Here is a 20,046-nt window from a genome sequence, read left to right on the forward strand (position 1 = left end):
TCCTTCGCTCTCCAACTTGAGCGGTGACACTTGAAGAAATACGTTCTGCTACTCCCCTGCGGCAACACCCGCCCGAGACAGCGCGGTCAGCAAAGCGAGGGGCAAGCATCGGCACCGGTGCTGGGATCCAGTGGGAAAACTCGGCAGGGGCAGGCAGCGCCGCAGCTGGGTCCCGCACCCTTCGCATAACAACCGGAGGAACAGGAACGCAGCCCCTGCGCCGTGACGGGAGCTACAAAGGTCAGCGCGGGAGTGGCTGTAGCAAGGGAGGACTGCCGCAGCAGGAACGCTGCGGATCTTTCCCCGTCGGGATCGTGGCCAGTAACTGCCCTGTGAAGTTGCCGTGGAGGAAATGATGGGAAGGAAGCAGCAGAGCAGCACGCAGGTGCAGAAGCCGCTGCCCGAGCGAACCGGAGCACGGTGTGATATATTTAGCCAGTGGTGGTGCAAAATACAGAAATAGGAAAATAAATCACGGATGTGTCCGATACCTGCCGGGTGGCTTTCTCGGGCTAGTTTGTCAATGAATTAATTGCAAAGGTGTCTGCCTTAACTCATCAGTTATTGGCAAGCGGGAAGCCCTCCGGTGAAATGCGGGCTGCTGGGTGGGAGCTAAGCTCCATCAACCATTTAGTGAAACATCTGAGCGTGTGCTTACAACCCTGGACTTCAGTTAGGTCTGAGCATGTGCTTGAGGTAAGTGCAGAGTTAAGTGAGTTGCTGCACAGAGATGGATCTATGTATATGCTTAAATTTGTTCCTGACACAGCGATTTTTCAGGTTTTTTGGTATTTGTGTGCTGCTGCCTTTAGAGAGCCGCTCCGATGCGGTTAGCCCTCGGGGGGAAGTTTCTTCTTTCAAGTTTTGGTCGCCATCCCCGGCTCTCCCCTGCTCAGATTCAAACCAGGCACTAAATGGAGACGTAGCAGTGCACCGTCCTATTTTAGGCTGGGCTTTTTGGCAGAGAGATCCTGCCTGACCCTTCCGCTCCCCGCTCGCGTCCTGCGGAGGGGAACCAGCCGCCGGTGGTCCGGCTCGGTGACTCCCGGGCTCCCAGCTACAAACGTGACCGGGGAATGGTAAAATTTCACTAAAAAGGGATTTTCAATTACACAAATGGTTCTGTGAATAATAGGCTTTGTAAGGCATTATTCTACAAATCCTAAATATGGGGTTTAACCTCCTCGCTATTATCCCTTTAATTTCGGAAAGCCTTTGAGGGCCTTAATCTTCCGTACAATTACGTTCAGGCTGAGGCACGCTGGCGGCCGCGGTGACACGGAGGGGCGGCACGTGCTCAGAGTAACCTTTAGCAAACACGGTGTTAAAATATCATATCCCATTTTCTCGTCCCGGCACGGGGGCAACCAAACACCTCTCAGGGGCAAACGCCGCGTTCTTTGGTGTCGCCGGAGCGTGCCGAAGCGGGGCCAGTTGGGTTGTGCTGCCGTGGCGCCCCGGGAAGGGTCTCCTGCCCCGAATCGGGGTGGGACCCCCCCGTGGGGAAGGTGGCCCCCCCCCCGTGGGGAAGGTGGGGCCCCCCGTGGAGCTGCTGTTTGCTGCCTCCCCCTCCTCCCGCAGGTGGCTCTGGGGACATCGGGGGTCCCCAGGTCTCCCGTGGGGAAGCTCTATGGGGCGCAGCAGCTCCCCCCATCTGGGGGGGCCCCCCCAGGTCGCTGCCGAGTCTCGGGGTCCCCGGCTCCCCCCCGGGACCCCCCGGCTCCCCCGTCCCTGCCGGGGGCTCCCCGCAGCCCGGGCGCAGGGCGCGGGGCACCGCGCCGCTCCGGGGACCCCCCGGGGGAGGGGGCGTGGTCCGCGCGGGGCGTGGCCGCGTGACGTCACGGCGCCGCGATTTGCATGCGGGCCCCGCCCCCGGACGCGGTCAGCGCTGGCGCCGCAGGAAAGTTTGCGGCGGGGCCGGGCGCGGGGCGCGGGGCGGGGGGCGGCGGCGGGATGGACGCGCTGAAGTCGGCGGGTCGAGCGCTGCTGCGGAGCCCCAGCGTCCACAAGCCCCCCTGGGCCGGCGGCCGACACAAGAGTGAGCCCCGCCGCCCCGCTTTCCCCGCAGCGCCTCTCCCCCCGCGCCCCCCTTCTTCCCTCCCGGCTTTAGCCCGCTTCTCGCCCCCCTGCACCCCCTTTTAACCGGGTTTAATCCTGTTCGCTCCCCCCCCCCCTTTCTGTGCCTCGCAGTATCCCCTTTCCGCGTTACTCCTCCCGCACCCCTTTTTTCACCCCCCTTTTTGCCCCCGCTTCCCCCCACGGCACCCGCCTTCCCCCTGCGCCCCTTCCCCGTGCAGCCGTGGCGGGGTGGGGGGCTGTCCCTGTCCCCCAGGCCAGGGCGAGGGACGGAGGAGCCCGGCGGGCGGTTTCTGGCCTCGTCCCACCGCTGGCTCCGTCACGCGATCACTGGCCCATGGGCGAGCAGCCACTTGGCCCCTGCCGCTGCGGCCGGGGAAGGGGGGACCGGCCCGGCTGACCCCTGCCCGGAGCCCCGAGCATCGCAGCGGGAGGGTGCCTTGCCCTGCCTGCACCCCTCGCCACCTGCAAGCGCGATCAAACTTCTTCATTTTACTAATCCGACGAGATTGACCTGGCACCGTGACGCCTTTTCGCCAGGATGAAGGGCCAACGGCTGCGGGACGCGAAGGGGCGGCTGGCTGGAGGGAGGGCGGCCTCGGGGGGCCGCATGGCGGGCGGGGGTGCCGCCCCAACGTGGCCTCGCGGGACGTGCCCGCAGGGACGGGCTCCCCGAGATGCGGCAGCCCTCGGGCTCGCCCCGAGCCTGCTGCGGAGTCGCCTTGCAAAGCAGCCCGGTGCCCTTGGCCGGGCGGGGGGCATCGCCGCTGCCCCGCGGGACGCGCGCGCCGTCGTTTGCGTGAGGCGGTGGCGAAGGGTGCAGCACAGGATGCGTGGCGGAGCGCGCGTCTGTCTGCGCTGCCTCCGCAGCTCCTTCCTTTCCGAGAGCACTTCGGTGGCTGCGCCCAAACCGCCCCTGTTTCCGTCCCAGGCCAGCGCAAGCTGTGGGTGCCCAGCGCCCCGCTGCAGCCGGCGTTGTGCCGGGCAGTGTGGGGTGCTCAGGGGGTCCCCGTCCTTGGTGAGGCCCCGAGCTGCCCTGCACGGGGTACGGGACCAGGGGCCACGTGCCGTGCCTGGCTAGCGAGGCAGGGAGCGTGGGGCAGGCAGCTGCCCGCCACCCCAGCGGGCTCGCCCGGCTTTGGCCACCAAGGGTGGGAGGACAGCGGCAGCACCCTTGGCTTTTGAGAACTCCAGACTTTTTGCTGGCACCCTCTGCTTCTAGCTGGGATGCGAGGTGAACGCAGTATCCCGCCTGTCCTTGGTTTTTCCTTTCCCTCTTCAGGGCTGGGGCCTGCTGCCGTGTGTCGGGCGCGGAGCCCCTGCCCTCCTGCAAACTCTCGCCTCCCCAGGGGACCGCTCCCACCCAGCTTCCGTCACTTCACCCTGAGCCGGTGCCGGGCCGGCCGGGGCGGTTCGCTGCTCGGCACCCACGCCCGGCGCTGGGAGTGGTGCCGGCGTTTATGGCTTATCTCCCGTCTCACCTTCGCCGGGAGGCTGAGTCTCGTCCCGTGGCCCTGCAGCCCTGCCCTCCCGGCGCTGCGGGTTTGCAGGGAGCTGCCGAGTTTGGCCCTGCTGCTTGGAGGCAGCCGAAGGAGGCTGAACACAAGGCAGCAAAGCCTTCAGGGACGTGTTTTGGCTGCAGCGAGCAGAGGCTCCGCTCCGGGAGCCCTATCGCTCCCCAGGGCCGTGGGCGCCGCGGGAGGCTGGGGTTTGTTGCCCCCTGCTGAAAGCAAGACCCTCCTTAAACACGAGAGCAGCAGATCCTGGGTTGCCAGCTCCGTGTTTGGAGGTTGGATCCTGTGGTGCAAAAATTTCAGGCTTAGAAATAACCCCCTGACTTCTAATGCGGTCCCAAGCTTATCTCTGTGTCTGGGACCCTGCTTCCCACCGCCTAGCCCGTAAGGGAGGAGGCTGGTGGCCTCCTTGGCGATCCCAGGGGAGAGCAGAGGCCTCTCCCCGGTGAAGCTCCACCTGCGCCATGGGCTCCTCCGGGCTGGGGGTGACCGATCTGGCGAGTCAGAGCGCATTACCTGGATCCCTGCGGCTGTGTGCGTGGGCTTCGCTAGCGGCAAATCCTCTCTTAGCCTCTGCGGGCAGGCGGTGGTTAGCGCAGGGTGAGGTTATTGCTGAGCGTGGGGCGGCACCGAGCCCTCCCCTGCGCCTGGCTGGGGCTGGTGCTCAGCATCCCCTTGGTTATGGTGTGGGCCTGGACGCTCACAATTAAACTGAGGAGCTGATGGATCTTAAAGGGTCGCTTCCATTTGCTGTGGCTTGTGGAAAAAATTGGGGGGGGGTTGTTCTTGTCTCTGCCCCGTCTCCTTCCCCCAGCACCTCACGAGAGCCGCGGCAGCACCGTGAGCTCCCAGCTGCTCGGGCACGGGGGTCCAGGCGGTAGCTAAACCACCACCCTGCTTGTACCTAAACCCTCCCTCGCGGCTTGACGGGTGTCCTTGTGCGTTTGGGAATCTAAGAGCCTCTGTCACCTCTCTAGAGCTCCCAGAGAACTGGACGGATACCCGTGAGACGCTGCTGGAGGGGATGCTCTTCAGCCTCAAGTACATGGGCATGACGCTGGTGGAGCAGCCCAAAGGCGAGGAGCTCTCTGCGGCTGCCGTCAAAAGGATCGTGGCTACCGTGAGTGTCCGTGCTGGAGCAGAGCCCTGTCTCCTGCTGCTCAAACGAGTCTGTCACCGGGGAGCTTCAAAAGCCGCAGGTCTGGAGGCAGAGCTGTCCGTCTGCAGGCTGGGGGCTGCCAGGATTGCAGGTCCGGCCCTTCCAGGGGCGAGCAGACGGTGGTGGTGCGGGCAGAAATGCAGACAGTGGCACCGGCAAGCCCTTGGGACCAGCCGCAGCCCGCGGATGGGGCAGGCTGCGGGGAGCTGCCTTACGTCTCTGAGGTCTGGCTCCCCTTGATAAGCTTTGGGTGACCCTGGGTGTGGAAGGAGCCTCTGATCTGGTGAAATCAGCCTTCTCTGGGGTCACCTCTCCTCTCGCAAGGCAGGGACAGCGTTTTGAGCGTGGCCAGCGCGTGAGCAATTGCTGGCATGCCGTTCTGGGTTTTCCTTCCCGGGATTTGGAGGGTTAAGAGGAGAAGGGAGCAGGACAGCTCGCTCCAGTTCCCGGCCAATGCAGCCACCGTCCAGCTGTAACCTCTGATGCCAGAGGGACCAATTTTCAGCCATCCTCTAACACCAAGCCTCCCTGGAGCCCCTGCTCACCAGGCTCCAAGTAAAATTAATGCTTTTAAGCCTTTATAAAACTGAATGAGGCAAAGACCCAATTGTACAGTTAACCATCATAAAACTCAATGGGGTGGCGAACTGCGCTGGGTAATGACGGATCCTTTCCTGGCATGTGCTGAGCTGGACGGGAGGAGAGCGCCCGCGTGAAACGGGAGCCGCTGGCAGAGCCCTTCGCGTCTGCTCTGATCGACCGAGGACGGAGCCTTTAAATAAAAGCCCGAGGGCTGAGGCCAGCCTCGGAAGGGCAGGACTGACCGCCGGCTGGCCTGGATGCGGCTCAAGTGAGGTCCCCAGGGAGCAGGGCTGAGGATCCAGGTCTGCAGTCTGCAAGTAGCTAGCTGTGGGGCTTTTGGTTTGGGGTTTTTCTTGGTTTTTTTTTGGAAAGAAGCTGGGCAGTGAGCTAATGTAACCTGAAGGCTGAAAGCATGAGACTAGTAAATAAGAGAAAGTGGCCCGTAAAAGTCTCGTTACTTTTTAAACCGGTGTTCTGACCTTGGTGTGGGGATGCTTTGCCACTCGAGCGGGGTTTGGCAGCACAGCTCAAAGCCGGCTGCTTGGGAGCCCGCGTCCTGCAGGACCGTCCTCCTCCCTTGTTCGTGCCGGTGTTCCCTCGGCTCCGGAGCTGGCCCTAAGACGGAGCTCCCCGGGGTGTCGCAAAGCGCTCGCGCGGCTCGGCCAGAGCAGCAGCTGCTTCGTGCCGATGGCCGCGGGCAGACCCTCGCGGAGGTGCTGGGCCTGTGCAGCCTGGGGTGGACGGTGTGTGTCCTCGTCTCGTTAATGCCAGCAAAAATCCCCGCTTCAGGGAAGGAAAAGTTTTAATGAGTGCCTTCTCACACCTGGTAGTAAATTCAGTCTCTAGTACTAACGAGTGCTATTAATATGCCTGTTAGGTGGTGCATACCTGGAGTCTCTGCTCTGCTCAGGTACCTTTGGATGTATCGGCGTTAAAGTCTGTAACTTTCCCCGCCTCTTTTCCTTCCAAAGGCGAAAGCGAGTGGAAAGAAACTGCAGAAGGTGACTCTGAAAGTCTCGCCCAGAGGGATCGTGTTAAACGACAGCGGAACGAACGAGCTGATCGAGAACGTCTCCATATACAGGTGGGTTACGGGATGCCCTTCAGCGGGTGCGTGCCCCAAGGCTCCTCGTCTGCTCCGGTCTGTGCCCACGCTGAGCTGGCTCCTCGGTGGCCTTCGCACCTTGATGGAAAGCAAAGGTGGGGGATGGAGGGTGGTTGCTAAATTTAAGGTAAATTTATGTCTGGTGCAATAAGTGTCCGGCCAGGGGTAAGGAAAGACGTGACGAGCCTGGAGGTGTCGTGTGTGTGGACTACAGACCCACAGCCAAGCGCTCCATGGCCACACGTGGCTTTACCGCCTGTTTTTGGCAATAGAAATGTCAAAGCACCCAGGGTGCTGGCAAGAGTCGAATTTGGAGGGTGGCCAGAGCATCTCTGAGCGGGCGAGGAGGCGAGCGCCGGAGCCGGGGTGCCCTCCCCTCGCTGGCTGCTCTGCACCTCTGGTACGTTTAAATAGCTCTGACAAAGAGCTGGGCTGGGACGGCCGTTGCGACCCAATGCCAGCGTGGGGAGGGCGAGGATGGGTTATCCCGTACCCGCTCCTCGGGCTTTGGCAAGTATTTCTTCCAAAGAGGCTGGAGGCAGGCGCAGGCCTGGCGGAGCAGAGCTCAGCTCGGATCTGGCCCTTCCCAACTCCTCCATCCCTTCTCCCTCTTCATCCCCCGCACTCTGCTTCTGTCCTTCGCCTGCTGCTCTGTCCCCCTTTGCTAGATGTGGGATGGGGCACACTCTCTAACCAGGCTACTAACCCGCTTGCTTTTCTCCAGTTCAAACTCAGCAGTCGTGTACAGCCGCTGGCGCTGAGCCCCCCGCTCAGATAAACCCGCTGCTAAAGAGCAGAGCTGGGCGAAAATCGGGATCGCTGCGCTGGTGTAAAAGCAGGCAGAGCCGCGGGGCCGGGGTTTTTAGACGCTGCCTTAAATTCTCCCCAGATGCTTTAACAGCCGTCGATAAAGCTGTTCCTCCCGGTGGGTGCTCATGCACGAGCATCCCCTCGATTCAGTCCACTGAAGTCAGCGCATCCGAAACAGGCTGTTGGCGTGGGGCCTGACGCTGCTCCCCGGAGGTGCTGGCACTGTGGGAGCGGGGCTCCCGGCGAAAGCCGGGGTCTGTGTGTGTGGGGGGGGGTCACCTCCCCGCTCTGCGAGCGGGCTCTGCCCGCGGCAGTCCCAGGGCTTTCCTCTAACGCCTCTACTCTTTTCTCTTTGGCTTTTCTATTCACCGGGATGATGCTGGCTCTGAGCTCTTGCCCCGGGCCATGTGCTGGGGCAGGACGGCGTGGCCGCAGCTGAAACGCAGCCACCGTCACCGGGTGTGCGCTGCCAGAGGCCTCGGTCGTAAAACTGGCTCGCTTCAGAGGCGGGTGCGAGTTATCCTTTCCCTGGAAATTAATGGCCATCGAATATCGGGCTGAGCGCTGGGGGTTGCTGGAAGGGCCACGTGCCTGTGCACGACCTTCCACGGCTTCGTTGCGATTATTAAAAGAGCGGCCACGCTGCTTTGGGAACAAACGGGAGGAAGGAGTGAGCTTCCAAGTGCCTCTTTAATCCAGAGCACGGCTCAGCTCTGGAAGACGAAATATAGGCCATCGAGCAGAGGCATCCTCACATGCAGCAACAAACTAATGCAGTGTAAATAAATTTTGAATGTGGCTTTTTAAGTCCCAGCATCTGCTGGGAACTGGGACCTTCCAGTCCCCTCCCCGCAAACTCTCGGGGGCAGCGAGAGCAGGAGCTGAATGGGCATCGTGAGGCCATGGGAAAACTTTTACTGAAGCGTCCCACTTTTTCCTTGGGTTTTCTCTTTCCTTACCACCTCTTTGCTCTGTTGTGTGCCCAGGGAAGAGGCTTTGCTCGCTGCTAGCACCTGCTGCTTTGCACTAAACCTCCGGGGCTGCTCCTGTGCTCGCTGGCCTCAGACGAGACGCTCAGTCCTGCAGCTCCTGGTGCAGATGGACCCGCGGGAGGCAGAGGTGGCCGATGCTGAGGGACCCGCTGCCCCGCAGAAGGGGGCTGAGCCCCCGGTCACAGCCTGATCTCCCCAGACAGGTCAGCCTGTCGCTCTTCCAGAGCCTTGTTCGGTGTTTTGGAGTGAGCTTTGCCCTGCCTGGGGGCCGAGAGAGACTCGGCCGTCCTGGGGATGCTCCACTGGGGTGGCCAAGCCTCCTTCCCCATGTCCCGTGTGCTCAGGGGTCTCGGAGCATCCCGTGCATCTGCTACTGCGGATCTCGGAGCCTGAATTTCAGCCATTCCAACAGCTTTTCTTGGGCACCCCTGCATCAATTTCTTGCCCTGGTTTGAGCCTCAAGATTAAATCGTAGGCTGAGAACAAGTCCTCCTCTCTCCTTGCAAGCTTATCCTCCAAGGAAAATCTTCCGGAGTCTCTCTTCTAAAGGCAGAGCATTTGTCAGGCGTAGTCCCAGGCTGGCACACTGCAGGGTCTCTGCCTTCTCTAACCTGTCCTTTCCCACAAGGCGAAACATTTTCTCTTCTCTCCTGCTTCTGCGTGTGATGGATGTGGTTCACGCTGTGGCTGCGGGAGTTGCTCTGGGCTTCTCTTACGCTCAAGCCAGCGGCGTCGACTCCTCCGCTTTGGGAAGGAGTTGCACTGAAGCCTGGTAACGCTCCCACGCTCCCTCTGCCTCCCCTGCTCGGCCCCGGAGCTGGAAGCCCTGGGGTAGGCGCTTGCGGGCAGGTCAGCGGCGGGCTTGGTTGATCTCCCTTGCACACAGTGCCCCGGACAAGACGTTTCGTTCTGTCTTTCAGGATATCCTACTGCACAGCAGACAAGATCCACGATAAAGTGTTTGCCTACATTGCCCAGAACCAGCTCAATGAGAACCTGGAGTGCCATGCCTTCCTCTGTACCAAACGGAAAATGGTCAGTCCAGAGGAAGAAATGGGGATGTGTAGGAGGAGGAAGCAGAGAGGGGCTGCGCCGGGGAGATAACAGCTCTGCCCCTAGTCAGAGCGAGGGCTCTGCCCCGGCGAACAGCCACGGGAGAGCACCCATCTCCCGCTGCCGTCACCGCCTGCCCATGGGCAGTTTAATCCCGGCGATGCTGCCCAGTGCCGGGCCATTGCTCTCGAGCGGGCGTAACTCCGGGCTGGATTCAGCCCGTCGTCTGGGCAGGTAAAGGCCTTTCTGCCCCAGGGTCTGGGGCGGGGGTGAGAGGACCTGGCCCTGCACCGGCACCTGGGACCCCCCTGCCGTGCTGCGGTCCCAGCTGCTGGGACTCTTCCCTGCTCAGCATCCGCTTCCCCGGGCTGCCGGAGCCGGTCCGAGCCCGGCGTGCCGAGAAGCTTTGGCAGGCGGGGAGGTCTCCGGGGAGGCTGGTAGCGAGGTGCCCGGGAGCAGCCTCGTTGATGGGAGGCATTTCGCCAGCGGTTCTGGGCTCGCCGCCCTGGATTACTTCCATTTCTTGCCATTGAAGCTCCTTGTCCGATTTTTAGCAGCTTCTTTGCAGACGGGGCCGTGTCCTCCCTGCGGGAGCAGCGCAGGAGACCCTGCTGCGTGCCGAGGATGGGGCTCGGAGCAGAGACCTGGGTATAGAAAACGGTGTCGGGCTCTTGCTTTGAACCCACTTGCGGGATTTTTTCCTGCTGATTCAGTGCATCAGGATGGGCAAGGACCCGGCACTGGTGAGCGGGCGAGGGAGAGAAGTGGATCGCTGGGCACCGGCTGCGAGTGGGGCAAGGAGAGCCCTGGGGGTCCCTCCAGTGGGGCCGGAGCTGGGGCTGAGCCCCCTCCCCGCAGCAGGAAGGGGCTGTAGGGGAGAGGAGGGGCAGGTCAGATCCCTCTGCCCCCAGAAACCTTCCCCTGTGCCTCTTGCGGGGCCCAAGCAGAGAACGGCATCTCCCGAATCCGCAGGGAAACCTGAGAGCCGTTCCCACCCGCTGCATCCCGGCGTGGCGATCCCTGGGTCCTGAGGAGCATCCCTGTGCCCGGAGCGCGGCCCCCGCAGCTCTGTTAATATTCTGCGCTTCTCCCGACTCGTTTGGGTTTTTTTTCCGGGGAGAGAATAATGGAAGCTACAAGTTGTCTCTCCTTTCTGCGGCGTGTGCTCCCATCCTTGCACGGCAAAGATAAGCCTCGCTCTGCAAATTAAAATTTAAATCTCTCCAGTGCTAAAAGAATTATCTCAGTGGTACATCAGCTCCAAATAAAGTTCTCCAAGGCCTTTTGTGGCAACAACTAGAAATATAATTTTTTTCCTTGTCTTTAAGACGCACAAACATCATGCTGGTAAGGTGATGCCCTGCTCCCAGACCAGGGACCATCCCTGCCCCAGGGCAGGGTCCCTGAACGTGCGCGCCGCTACCAGTCACAGGCATATAATTAGTCCTTATTTTTAGTTCATGGGTAATGCTCAATGGTAGCTGGGTCTATTAAACTTGATTCAGATGTGACAGCTTAAATTGTAAACAGCTGTGAGGAGTTTCATACTTAATTACCATATTTAAGTTTTTGCTATAAAGCGTTTGCACTTCCATCAAAGATGTAAATAGCTCCGACATTCAAATGAGCTCTCCTGCTTTGCAGGGCTTAATTGGCACCGATAGGTTTGCCGGGTCTCCTCGCCCCTCCCGCGCAGGAGCGCCTGGCTTTTGGGGGACGCCTCTGCTCCCTTCGCGCTCCCCCCGTCCTCCGAGCTGCCGGGGCTGCGGGATACGGACCCGCGTCTGGGTTTGTTGAGTTTGCAACTTCGTAAAACAAACTCGCGCCTCAAGGCTCCTGCAGCGTGCCAGCCTTGCAGAGTGTTACTCGTTATCTCCTTGCGCTTCAACTGCTCGTGAGCTCTGCCTTCTCCTAATGAAACTGGCATTTATGTCGCTATTTATACATCTCCAGCAACTTGGGCTATTTAAGAGTGTGGGGTTTTTTAATGCTGCTCAAGCTCCCGGCCTGGGGAGGAATGGAGGGAGTGAAGGGGAAGGTGTCCCTGCTCCTGCTGCGGCCCTGGCTGTTGCAAAACGACCCCACGCTCTTGGTCTAAGCCAGCGAGACCCCAGCGTCGCTCGGGGCGGCCGGGGGAAGACCCTGGGGTCTCTCTCGTCCTCCCTCTGAGATTGCTCCCCGTTGGAGAGAGCTGCAAATTCGTGGCGTTTTACCCTGTTGCTCTCGGAGCATCCTTGTGCGTGCCGTCGTGCGCGGTGCCGGGGAGGGATGGACCGCAGCTCTGCGCATCCCTCCCTGGCCCTGGTGCGGCCGACAGCGGCCCGGGCGCTGGTTCCCTTTGAGGTGTTGGTCGTTCTGGTGGGTGATGCTCTGCGGTGGGTGCGGCCCAGCCCTGGAGCGGGGAGCCACGTCCCTCGGGGAGCTGCCCGCCGAGCCCGGGGCCGTGCAGCACTCGCACTTGTTTGGATCACGCTTAGGGGTGGGGGGCAGGAAGAGCTGCGCGCGCCCCGCGGTCAGGAGCAGCTCTTCTCTCCCCATCCGTCAGCGCGATGGCTGCGACAGCCGCGTCCCTGCCTTCTCCGTCTTCCCATTACACCTAAAGATGTGTCCACAGCGAGCTGCATGTCCTACACGGAGCAAGTCTCTGCTTCCATCAATATTTGATCTCCCCTGCCCAGCCAGGCGGGGAGTGCGCAGAGCAGAGGACTGGTTGGATCCAGGTTAATGTGAATCTGCAAAGCAAAACCTCCAAATGATTTAAATCTACGTGAGGGCCCGTCGATTAACGTGCTGCCTCCCCGCTGTCTTTCCAGGCGCAAGCAGTCACCCTCACCGTAGCCCAGGCCTTCAAAATCGCATTTGAGTTCTGGCAAGCAGCTAAGGAAGGTGAGTTTTTTCCCCTCTTCCCACTCTTCACGTGAAAGTTCAAGGGATGACTTTGGGGTTTTTCCAGCTTTCAAGTGCCTTTTCCTCTTGCCTCCAAATTTCCAGGCTGCTGTCAAGGTTGGTCCGACCGCTGGTGTGATTTAAGGCATCTGCCTGGTTTCTCTCGGCAGCCTTGTAAATCCAGCCCGATTCTGGCTGTGCTCCTCTCTTGCAGGCGGGGTGTGAAGGACCTGGTGCTTCTCCGTGGTACCTCAGAGCCCTGCCGCTGTCAGGATTTTTGCTTTCACCTTCCACGAGATTATAAAATGCACCCAGAGCCTGGGCTGCTGTGGGCAGAGGAGACCTGGTGGCCGTCCTAGCTGTCCCCCGTCCCTTCTCCCTAAAAGCTCGCGGGGGAGCGCTCTGTGGGCAGTGACGGGGTCTCCTCCTTTTGCAGAGAAGGAGAAGCGAGAAAGGTCCATCTTGGAAGGAGAAGGGACGAGCAGCCCCAGCTCGGAAGCCCCCGTCCACCCCGATGCACGTAAGTCACCGACAGCAGAGCTTTGCTTCAGGGTGGGGAACGGGGAACAGCCTGAGGTCTGCGGGCTTTGCCCTGGACGGGGCAGGCTCCTGGGAGGGCTTTGAAGACCAGCGAGGAGCAAACACTTCTGTCGTAGTGGAGATGTTGCCCTCGGCAGAGCGCTTGGGACGCGGTGGCCGCCTGCCCAGCCCTTCCGTCTCCCCCTTAGGTATCTCGCGCAGCCCCTCGTACACAGCTGCTGCCACCCCAAATCTGTTTACTTCTGCCCCAGGCAAACTGGCCATAATGTCCTTATGAGCTTAGCATTGACCCCCACATCCCACGTTTGATTTTGGGTTTGTCTTGGACCCGAAACACTTGCCATCCCATCGGCTGAAGGAGATGGGCATCCAGGCACCACTCCGCCTCCGGCTCCCCTAAGGAAGGAGAGGTGCGTGAAAATAAAGCAATTCAACAGTAAACCCCCTCGTAATTCAGTGCCTGGCCGTGGGTCCTCTGCTGCCTCTGAAATGCAAGACGCGTAGCCAGGGAGAAGTGGGACAAGAGGCTAATCTCTCTTCCATGCTGGCCACAGAGATAAGAGGATTTGGCACGGAGGAAAATAGCATTAAACTGGGCTTCCTTCCAGGCTGGCACATCTCATTTCTTCATGCGAAGGCCCAGGACTGGAGGAATCTGTCACAAACGGTGGCACACCGGGATCAGCGAGGCTCGGGGCTGCCACGGGTGTAGGAATGGGCCCCGGCGTCTGCCTGGGGACGCGCCGCAGCTGGGACGCTTCTGCATCGCCCTTACTGCAGGGCGACGGGGAGGATCTGAGGGTTCCCTGAAACAACCCAGCCTGCGGTGCACCGGCAGCCCCCGAGCTACAAACTGCTTTTCACCCAGTGCACGATTTGCCCTCGGTCCTGTAAAATAACGATGCGTCTTTGCAAGATGCTGAATCGATGCCTTGGGCTGAGCTGCGGATATTGCTCGCAGTCTGTTCCTACCCTGGGCCGGGATGTCCCGGGGCTGGGATGTCCCGGGGCTGGGATGTCCTGGGGCTGGGATGTCCCGGGGCTGGGATGTCCCGGGGCTGGGATGTCCTGGGGCTGGGATGTCCCGGGGCTGGGATGTCCTGGGGCTGGGATGTCCCGGGGCTGGGATGGCTCAGCTTTGCCTGGGGCCGATCCTGGCTCACCCTGAACGTAAGTGGGCACCCAGGAGCTTCTGCTGACGGCTGCTGGAGGGATGAGCCGGGCAATCCTCGCCCACGTCCCTGTCGAGGGGGTCTTGGGTGCCCGATCTGAGCATCGCAAATTCTTCGGGCTGAAACCGCAGCGCCCACTGGGGTGAATGCAGCTCCTGCACGTTAAAACTCAGGGCCATCCTGAAGGAATTGGATGCAACCCTTTAATTCCCCTCTTGAGGGGAAGCAATTGCTGCAAAAAGGCTTGGTTTCGTGTCACCTCTGTTTTCCCCTCCCCTGCCTCATTCCCTCTCTGCTCTGTTCACAGCAGCAGCCACGGGGAACTTGCTGGATTTAGAAGATCCTGCCAAATCGCCCCTGAGCGGCAGCGCAAACTCCCCACGCTTAGATAACAGCATGTTTGGGCCCAGCTCCTCTGTCAATAACAACGTGGTGTGGGTAAGTGTGTGCCCGGGGCACCGCGGCCTCTGCCGAGCCGGCGGCAGGGAGCGATGCCAGCTCTCCTCCTGGGGCTTTCTCTTGGATAAACCCCCGGGAGCTCCGGGGTGGCTGGGCCGTTCAGGCAGCGTTTCAGAGATGCCCGAGCGAGCTGGGTTTCGGTATCCTACTCGAAATGATCGATTAGTGTTCGAGTACCTACTGCCCTTTTTAGGCTCTGTAAATAAATGAACAAGATTGCGAGGTGCTCTGAGAAACGCCACTGTCAGATAATTGAATATTACTTATTCTCGAGCAGCATTTCTCGGTGGTTTGTCACTTAATTGAGAGACCACCTAACTGCTCTGTTCAGGGGAAAAAATCATTATGTTGCTGGCTTTTGTTCACTGTTCACTAAAACCAGGTTATATTTATGTTCGTTATTACTCTTATTTCTTCCTCGTTCTTGTTTGCGGCTGTATCATCTGGCCTGTGTGAGCATGGATGGCTTCTCTAAAAGGTCCTCAGTCATCTGGCTTAATTGCGTTGTGGCCCACTAATAGAAAAATAACGACCCAGGCCCCGTGTCTGCGGGCGCACCCGCAGGGGAGCCTCCTCCGCGCCCAAGAGCTCCATCACCGACTGGGCTGGGGCTTCGAAGCCCCGCTTGACCTGGGACCTCGCCCCCGCCACGTGCCCTCTCTGCAAACACGCAGTCCGCTAAATTTTGGAGAATTGAATGACAAAGGCCTTTGCCTGGAGCCTGTTTCTTGAGTCTGCCAGGTCTGAGCCTGAGGCTTTTCGGGTTAAACCTGCAGATCAGCTCTAAGTCATACCAAATCCTGGAGGCTTACCAGCGGTCTCCGATCCCTCCCTTCTTGCAGAGTTTTCGTACTTTACATATTACATTAAGTCTGTAAGTACATCACAAGGTTTTGGGAATAGTCAAGTCTGTCCGTGGCAAAGCCCTCGCACATCTTCCTGCATGGGAAACCCTTCTCCCGCGAGCGGCCCCAGTGCTCTCCCTGGGAAACCTTCAGAGCAGAGACAAAGGATCCCAGAGTTGCCTGCGAGCAGCGCGGCTCCCTCCTGGGCGCCGGTGCAGAGTTGCTTTCTGGGTTCCCGATCCAGAAGAGCCCTGAGGGTGGCCCGGAGCATCTGTCCGAGCTCCGACCAAGTTCCCCCTCTTAGCAGGAACCCGCAGCGTGTGCCAGTCTCGTGGCAGGAGCTGGGAGAGCCGAGGGCTGCGGTTAACCCCAGAGAGGGATGTGGTGCAGCTGACGGGCCAGGTCCAGCCCACGCAGGCAGTGGGGCAGAATCAGCCTGGTTTGGAGACGGTGGGAAAGGGCCGGGCCCCCGCCCGGCCCTGGGCTGCGGGGGGAGCGCGGCGTCCCTGCCCCGAGCCCTGCATCTGCTCCGAGGACGGCCGGACCGCCCGGCGTGACGCCTCTTACCCTGGGGCTCCTACGGAGTGAGGTAAAACCTGCCCGAGGAGAGGAGTGTTGCTTTAGGCACTTGGAAGTCAATATATACATATATTTTTTTTGTCTGCCATGCTCAAGCGCAGAGCCAGATCTCTAAATACACTTTTGTGCATTCTCTTAGCAACTACTTCTCTCTCTTTTTATCTCTTTAACAAAGGAAATGGATGATGGTCTGGACGAGGCATTTTCAAGGTAATTCTAATAACTCCCTTTACCAGTTCGTGCCACCGGGGACCAGCCCGGGACACTTGACTAGTGACTGGCTTTTAATAATGCTCCTAATCTAATCAGCCGCCGTGATCTGACCTAGGCAGCTGCCCCATCAGTGCCTCAGCTGTTAATTGAAAGATAGGCTTTGAGGCTGGCTGATAAGCCAAATATTTTGACAACCTTTTAAGGATGGAGAGAGGCTGTATGTGATAGGGAATTTAATTCCCCAAGCAGTTGGTGTCCGCTCCTGCTTGCCAGGGTGGTTTGAGGCTGCCCGTTTCCAGCTCCCGTGCTATCTGCGGCAACGCTGGTCCCAGCTGCTGGCACGGGGGACTTTACCCTTCCTCGCCTCTCCGTGAGGTTTGGGCTAACCCTGGGATCTCGTTCCCATCTGTCCCCAAACCAGCAGCAGCTGCGGAGGGCGGCCTCCCTGCTCCTCCGGTCCCTGTTGCAGCGCGGTTGCGTCAGGGCGACTCTGAGGCACCGATTCTGAATTCGTGCACCTGAGCGCATTCAGAGTTTGTGGCTTCACGTGGCTTAGTTCGCACTCCAGTCCAAATTAAGAGCTTCCCTATACCTGCACGCCGAGCAATCCAGCAATGTGAAACAAATCCATTTTCTTTCAGGTGAGTTTTCCTGCCTGTCCTCGTGCGGGCAGGCCCCTGCGGGGTGACGGGGATGCTTTAGTGTTCGCGGGTCCCGTCCTCCAGGTCAGGGCACGAAGCCACCCGGCCACTGTTTGGGCAGCGTGAGCTGCGGAGGCCCCGGTTTGGGCCAAGAGCTGCCTTGGGTGCAGATGCTACGGGCAGCAGAGAGGTGCCGGGAGCCTTCCTCCGGCCGGGAGGTGCTGAAGGAGGGAGTCGGGCAGCAGCAGGGCTGAGCCCAGCACCGCCACCTCCCCGCGGGCCGCGCGCGTCCGCCGGGGTTTGCAGCAGCGCAGACCCTGCCTGCTCGGCCCTAAGGAAACAGCCTCCGAGCCGTGATCGGCGCTCAGCAATGATTTCCAGCTTTCGCTTCCACGGTAGCCCTGTCCCAAGTTGTGTTCGATAAAGGGGCTGCTTGAATTTATGTCTTAATGTCGTCTATTTTCCTCACCTCTCTTCCTTGCCCTACTTAATTAAGCAGATGTTGTTGGCTGCGGTCTTTTGTTTTGCATTGCTGGATGCCGAGTTGTCACATCACCCTTGGCCTTCCAGTGACTCAGTATTTGGACTGCTCATCCACCGAGGCAGATGCTTCTGACGGCGTTCCTGCCGCCACATCATCGCTGGTCATTTTTCTTTTTCATTACAAAACGTGCGTGTGGCCAGTTTAATCTGAGGCTTGTTTGACACCGTGCTTCCCCTGGATGAAACACCAAATATTTGAGTTAACCTTTGGGCCCTGGGAGAATTGATGCTGCAGTGTTACCTTTTCACAGAGGTATTTAAAAACACAACAACAAACTGGGGCTTGTTAGGTTTTGTGGAACATCTAGGATGGGCTCAGATGACGACCCGTTAGGGCTGATCCGAGTCCTGCTGCGTCTTAGCCCAGAGTTAAGTGCTCGGGCCAGGGCGTGCGGCGGGCAGAGCGGCGGCAGCGAGCTGCAGCACGGGCTGCGTGTGCAGACGCAGCGCCGTGAACATCGAGTCACTGCAGTGAGGCTGCTCCCGTGGTCGGTGCAGCCTTGCCGACGAGATGAGATCCCAGCTAAGGATGCACAGCTCGGGGGAGGAAAACGGCACCGTTCTGCCAGGCCATTAATACACGGGGTGTCCAGGCTGCAAATTCCCTGGATGCCTGTAGGGGAAATGTTAGGATAAACCAGCAGCAAAGCTGCAACAGACTTGAGAGAGCTGCACATGTTGTGTGCCAGCTCTCCCCTCACTGAATTATTCCATTCTGTTGGAGGATTTTGAAATGTGGACCTGCAGCTAGGGTTCGGCATTACGGATGCATCAAGCGTCCAGGCTATAAACGGCACGGATTTGTGTTCTTACTTTCTGCTTTTCTCCCCTCTTAGACTGGCTCAGTCGAGGACAAACCCTCACGTCCTCGACACAGGACTTACGGCTCAAGACATCCAGAGCGCAGAAACGCTCTCGCCTGCAGACTGGAACAAAATAGATTCCAACACAGGCGAGAAGGATGATCTGTTCATGTTTTGAGGTCGGATGCATCTAACAGCTGACGCAAGAAGAACCACTAAAGCCCGTGGACTGAATCACGCCGTTGCGGGTGCTGTACGCAAGGGACTCTCCTGAGGGCTCTTCACCAAGTCAGCTGATGTTACAGCACAGTTTAGACCAAAGCTTTAGAAATCTAATGCAGATTTTTGTACCTTGCTTTTATCTAAACCACGAGATGCTCTTCAACATATTTATTCATAGCCGTTACAGTTTACATATATTATCGGAAGGTGTGTAGAGCATCTACAGTGTTAGGTGGCAATATACCACGGAAGGACCTTCAGCAGTGCCTGTGCCTCTCTGAAAAAGACTATGCAACACCAAAGTCGCTCTGTATATACTTCTCTAGACAAAGGTCTGCAGATGCAAATGCGACTGCAAGCACAACTGTTACTGATCCACTGTTTCTTGAACAACACGTCACCTGCCTAGGCGGAGGGAGGAGATTTGCAGCAGCTGCTAACAGTGTTAAAATCAGAGGTAGCCGAGATCTCGCTTTCGTTGTGAGCGTCTGCGGCGCTCTCGCAGTTGTCGGTCACCCCTGCGCGTTCGGGCCGTTCCTTCGCCGGCTCCGTGTGGGAATTGACGCTTTTTTACCCAAAGACTCTATGAAGTTTTGCACTTTAAAACTTGAACTGAAAGCAATGGTCCGAATTGTCAAGGTAAGCAGTGCCTGTAACTTCTCTTCAGAAGCTATTTACCCAAAAAAACCCCTAACCTGGCAATGCTGCAGGTCCGTTTCAAAACTGACGGCTCACGCGCGCCGCTTCTGACGCGACTCGAACTACCAAGGCTCCGCTGCACCGGTGGCTTTAACAGCAAAACCACCGGGGAGCAGCAATTTGTTTGGCTAAAGCGTGTTGGAAGTTGCAGGTTGGGTGAAGCCAGCAGCACAACAGATCCGTGTTCTTAGCTCTGCTAAGTGGATTTGGCTGCGCGTGCCTTTTTACCGTCTCAAAACCATTCGGTTGTTGCTCACTCAATAGACTCAGAGCGGGATGAGGCGAGACCGATTCCTGGATGTTCAGTTAGCAGGAGGTGCCCCTTCCAGCGGGGCTCCGATCCTCTTCCCCCGACAGCCGCAGCTCCCGGGAGGCTCGGGAAGCTGTCTTCATCTGCTCCTGGGACCGAACATAAGTAATGGAGGTATAAAGCTTATGCTAATTAAAAGATTAAGTTTAATGATCCTAAATAGTCGCACTGACAGTTTGCAGTGTTTGTGGCCTTATGTGAAGTATACTAATCTGTTTTATAGATTTGTAACTTGGTTTTGAAACACTAATTCATTCCCCAGATAGCTCTTTATAACTCTCTTAAAACTGCTTGCAGGAAAAAAAAAAAAGAAAAACCTCTTTGTCAGCTGTAAGAATTTATTAGGAAACAGCTGAGTGACTCTAACTTAGATTTGATTTTTTTTTTCCCTAAGTGTTGTTGTGATAAGGTATCGAGGACTTGTGAAGCTGACTCATCATGTCTCTCAATAAAATGTGTGCTCTGTTTATCCTGCAAAATTGTGTTGAAGGCAATTTTACATCTTCCAACTACTGCGCCTATGACTTATTCGATCTTACGTGTAACGTCACTCTCGCCGTTGAAGGAATTCCTCAGTTTGTCCGTGCCGCAGAGGCAGGCGGCAGAGCCGCGAACCCGTTGCGCCGGCGAGGCCGGAGCTGGCAGAGCGCCGCTCTCCCGGGGCTGCAGGAGTGGCCCCCGAGCGCTGCGCTGGGCGTGGGTCCTTCTCCTTTCCTCGAGACTCGAGGAGCATATACGGAAATGCACAATACTATATATGTATGTATAGAGTTTTTTAAGAAATCCTTCTGCTGTAAAGAATATCTGTACTGAGGAAGATAAAAGTTGTACCATTTTTTGGAG

The 20,046-nt window shown here is 58.5% G+C and overlaps 1 protein-coding gene across 17 annotated transcripts in view; it reads left to right on the forward strand.

Moving 5' to 3' along the window:
- The window catches only part of LDLRAP1 (low density lipoprotein receptor adaptor protein 1), a 40,944-nt gene extending 20,898 nt beyond the window's left edge, over nucleotides 1-20,046 (forward strand). The window contains exons 1-10 of one of the 17 annotated variants that reach the window (XR_014230128.1): nucleotides 1,890-2,038; nucleotides 4,568-4,710; nucleotides 6,303-6,415; nucleotides 9,159-9,273; nucleotides 12,105-12,177; nucleotides 12,614-12,697; nucleotides 14,197-14,327; nucleotides 15,948-15,982; nucleotides 18,006-19,317; nucleotides 19,598-20,046. Coding sequence is in view for 12 of the 17 variants with exons in the window: in XM_082329707.1 (XP_082185833.1) it covers nucleotides 1,954-2,038; nucleotides 4,568-4,710; nucleotides 6,303-6,415; nucleotides 9,159-9,273; nucleotides 12,105-12,177; nucleotides 12,614-12,697; nucleotides 14,197-14,558 (975 nt within the window). In the remaining 5 variants the exon portion in view is untranslated. Of the gene's footprint in view, nucleotides 1-1,887; nucleotides 2,039-4,567; nucleotides 4,711-4,737; nucleotides 4,974-6,302; nucleotides 6,416-9,158; nucleotides 9,274-12,104; nucleotides 12,178-12,613; nucleotides 12,698-14,196 lie in introns of those variants that run through there. The other 16 variants (XR_014230129.1, XR_014230127.1, XM_082329718.1 and 13 more) reach the window with 16 other exon arrangements.

Source organism: Platalea leucorodia (assembly GCF_965183815.1).
Source record: "Platalea leucorodia genome assembly, chromosome: 18".
Classification (NCBI taxonomy): Eukaryota; Metazoa; Chordata; class Aves; order Pelecaniformes; family Threskiornithidae; genus Platalea; species Platalea leucorodia.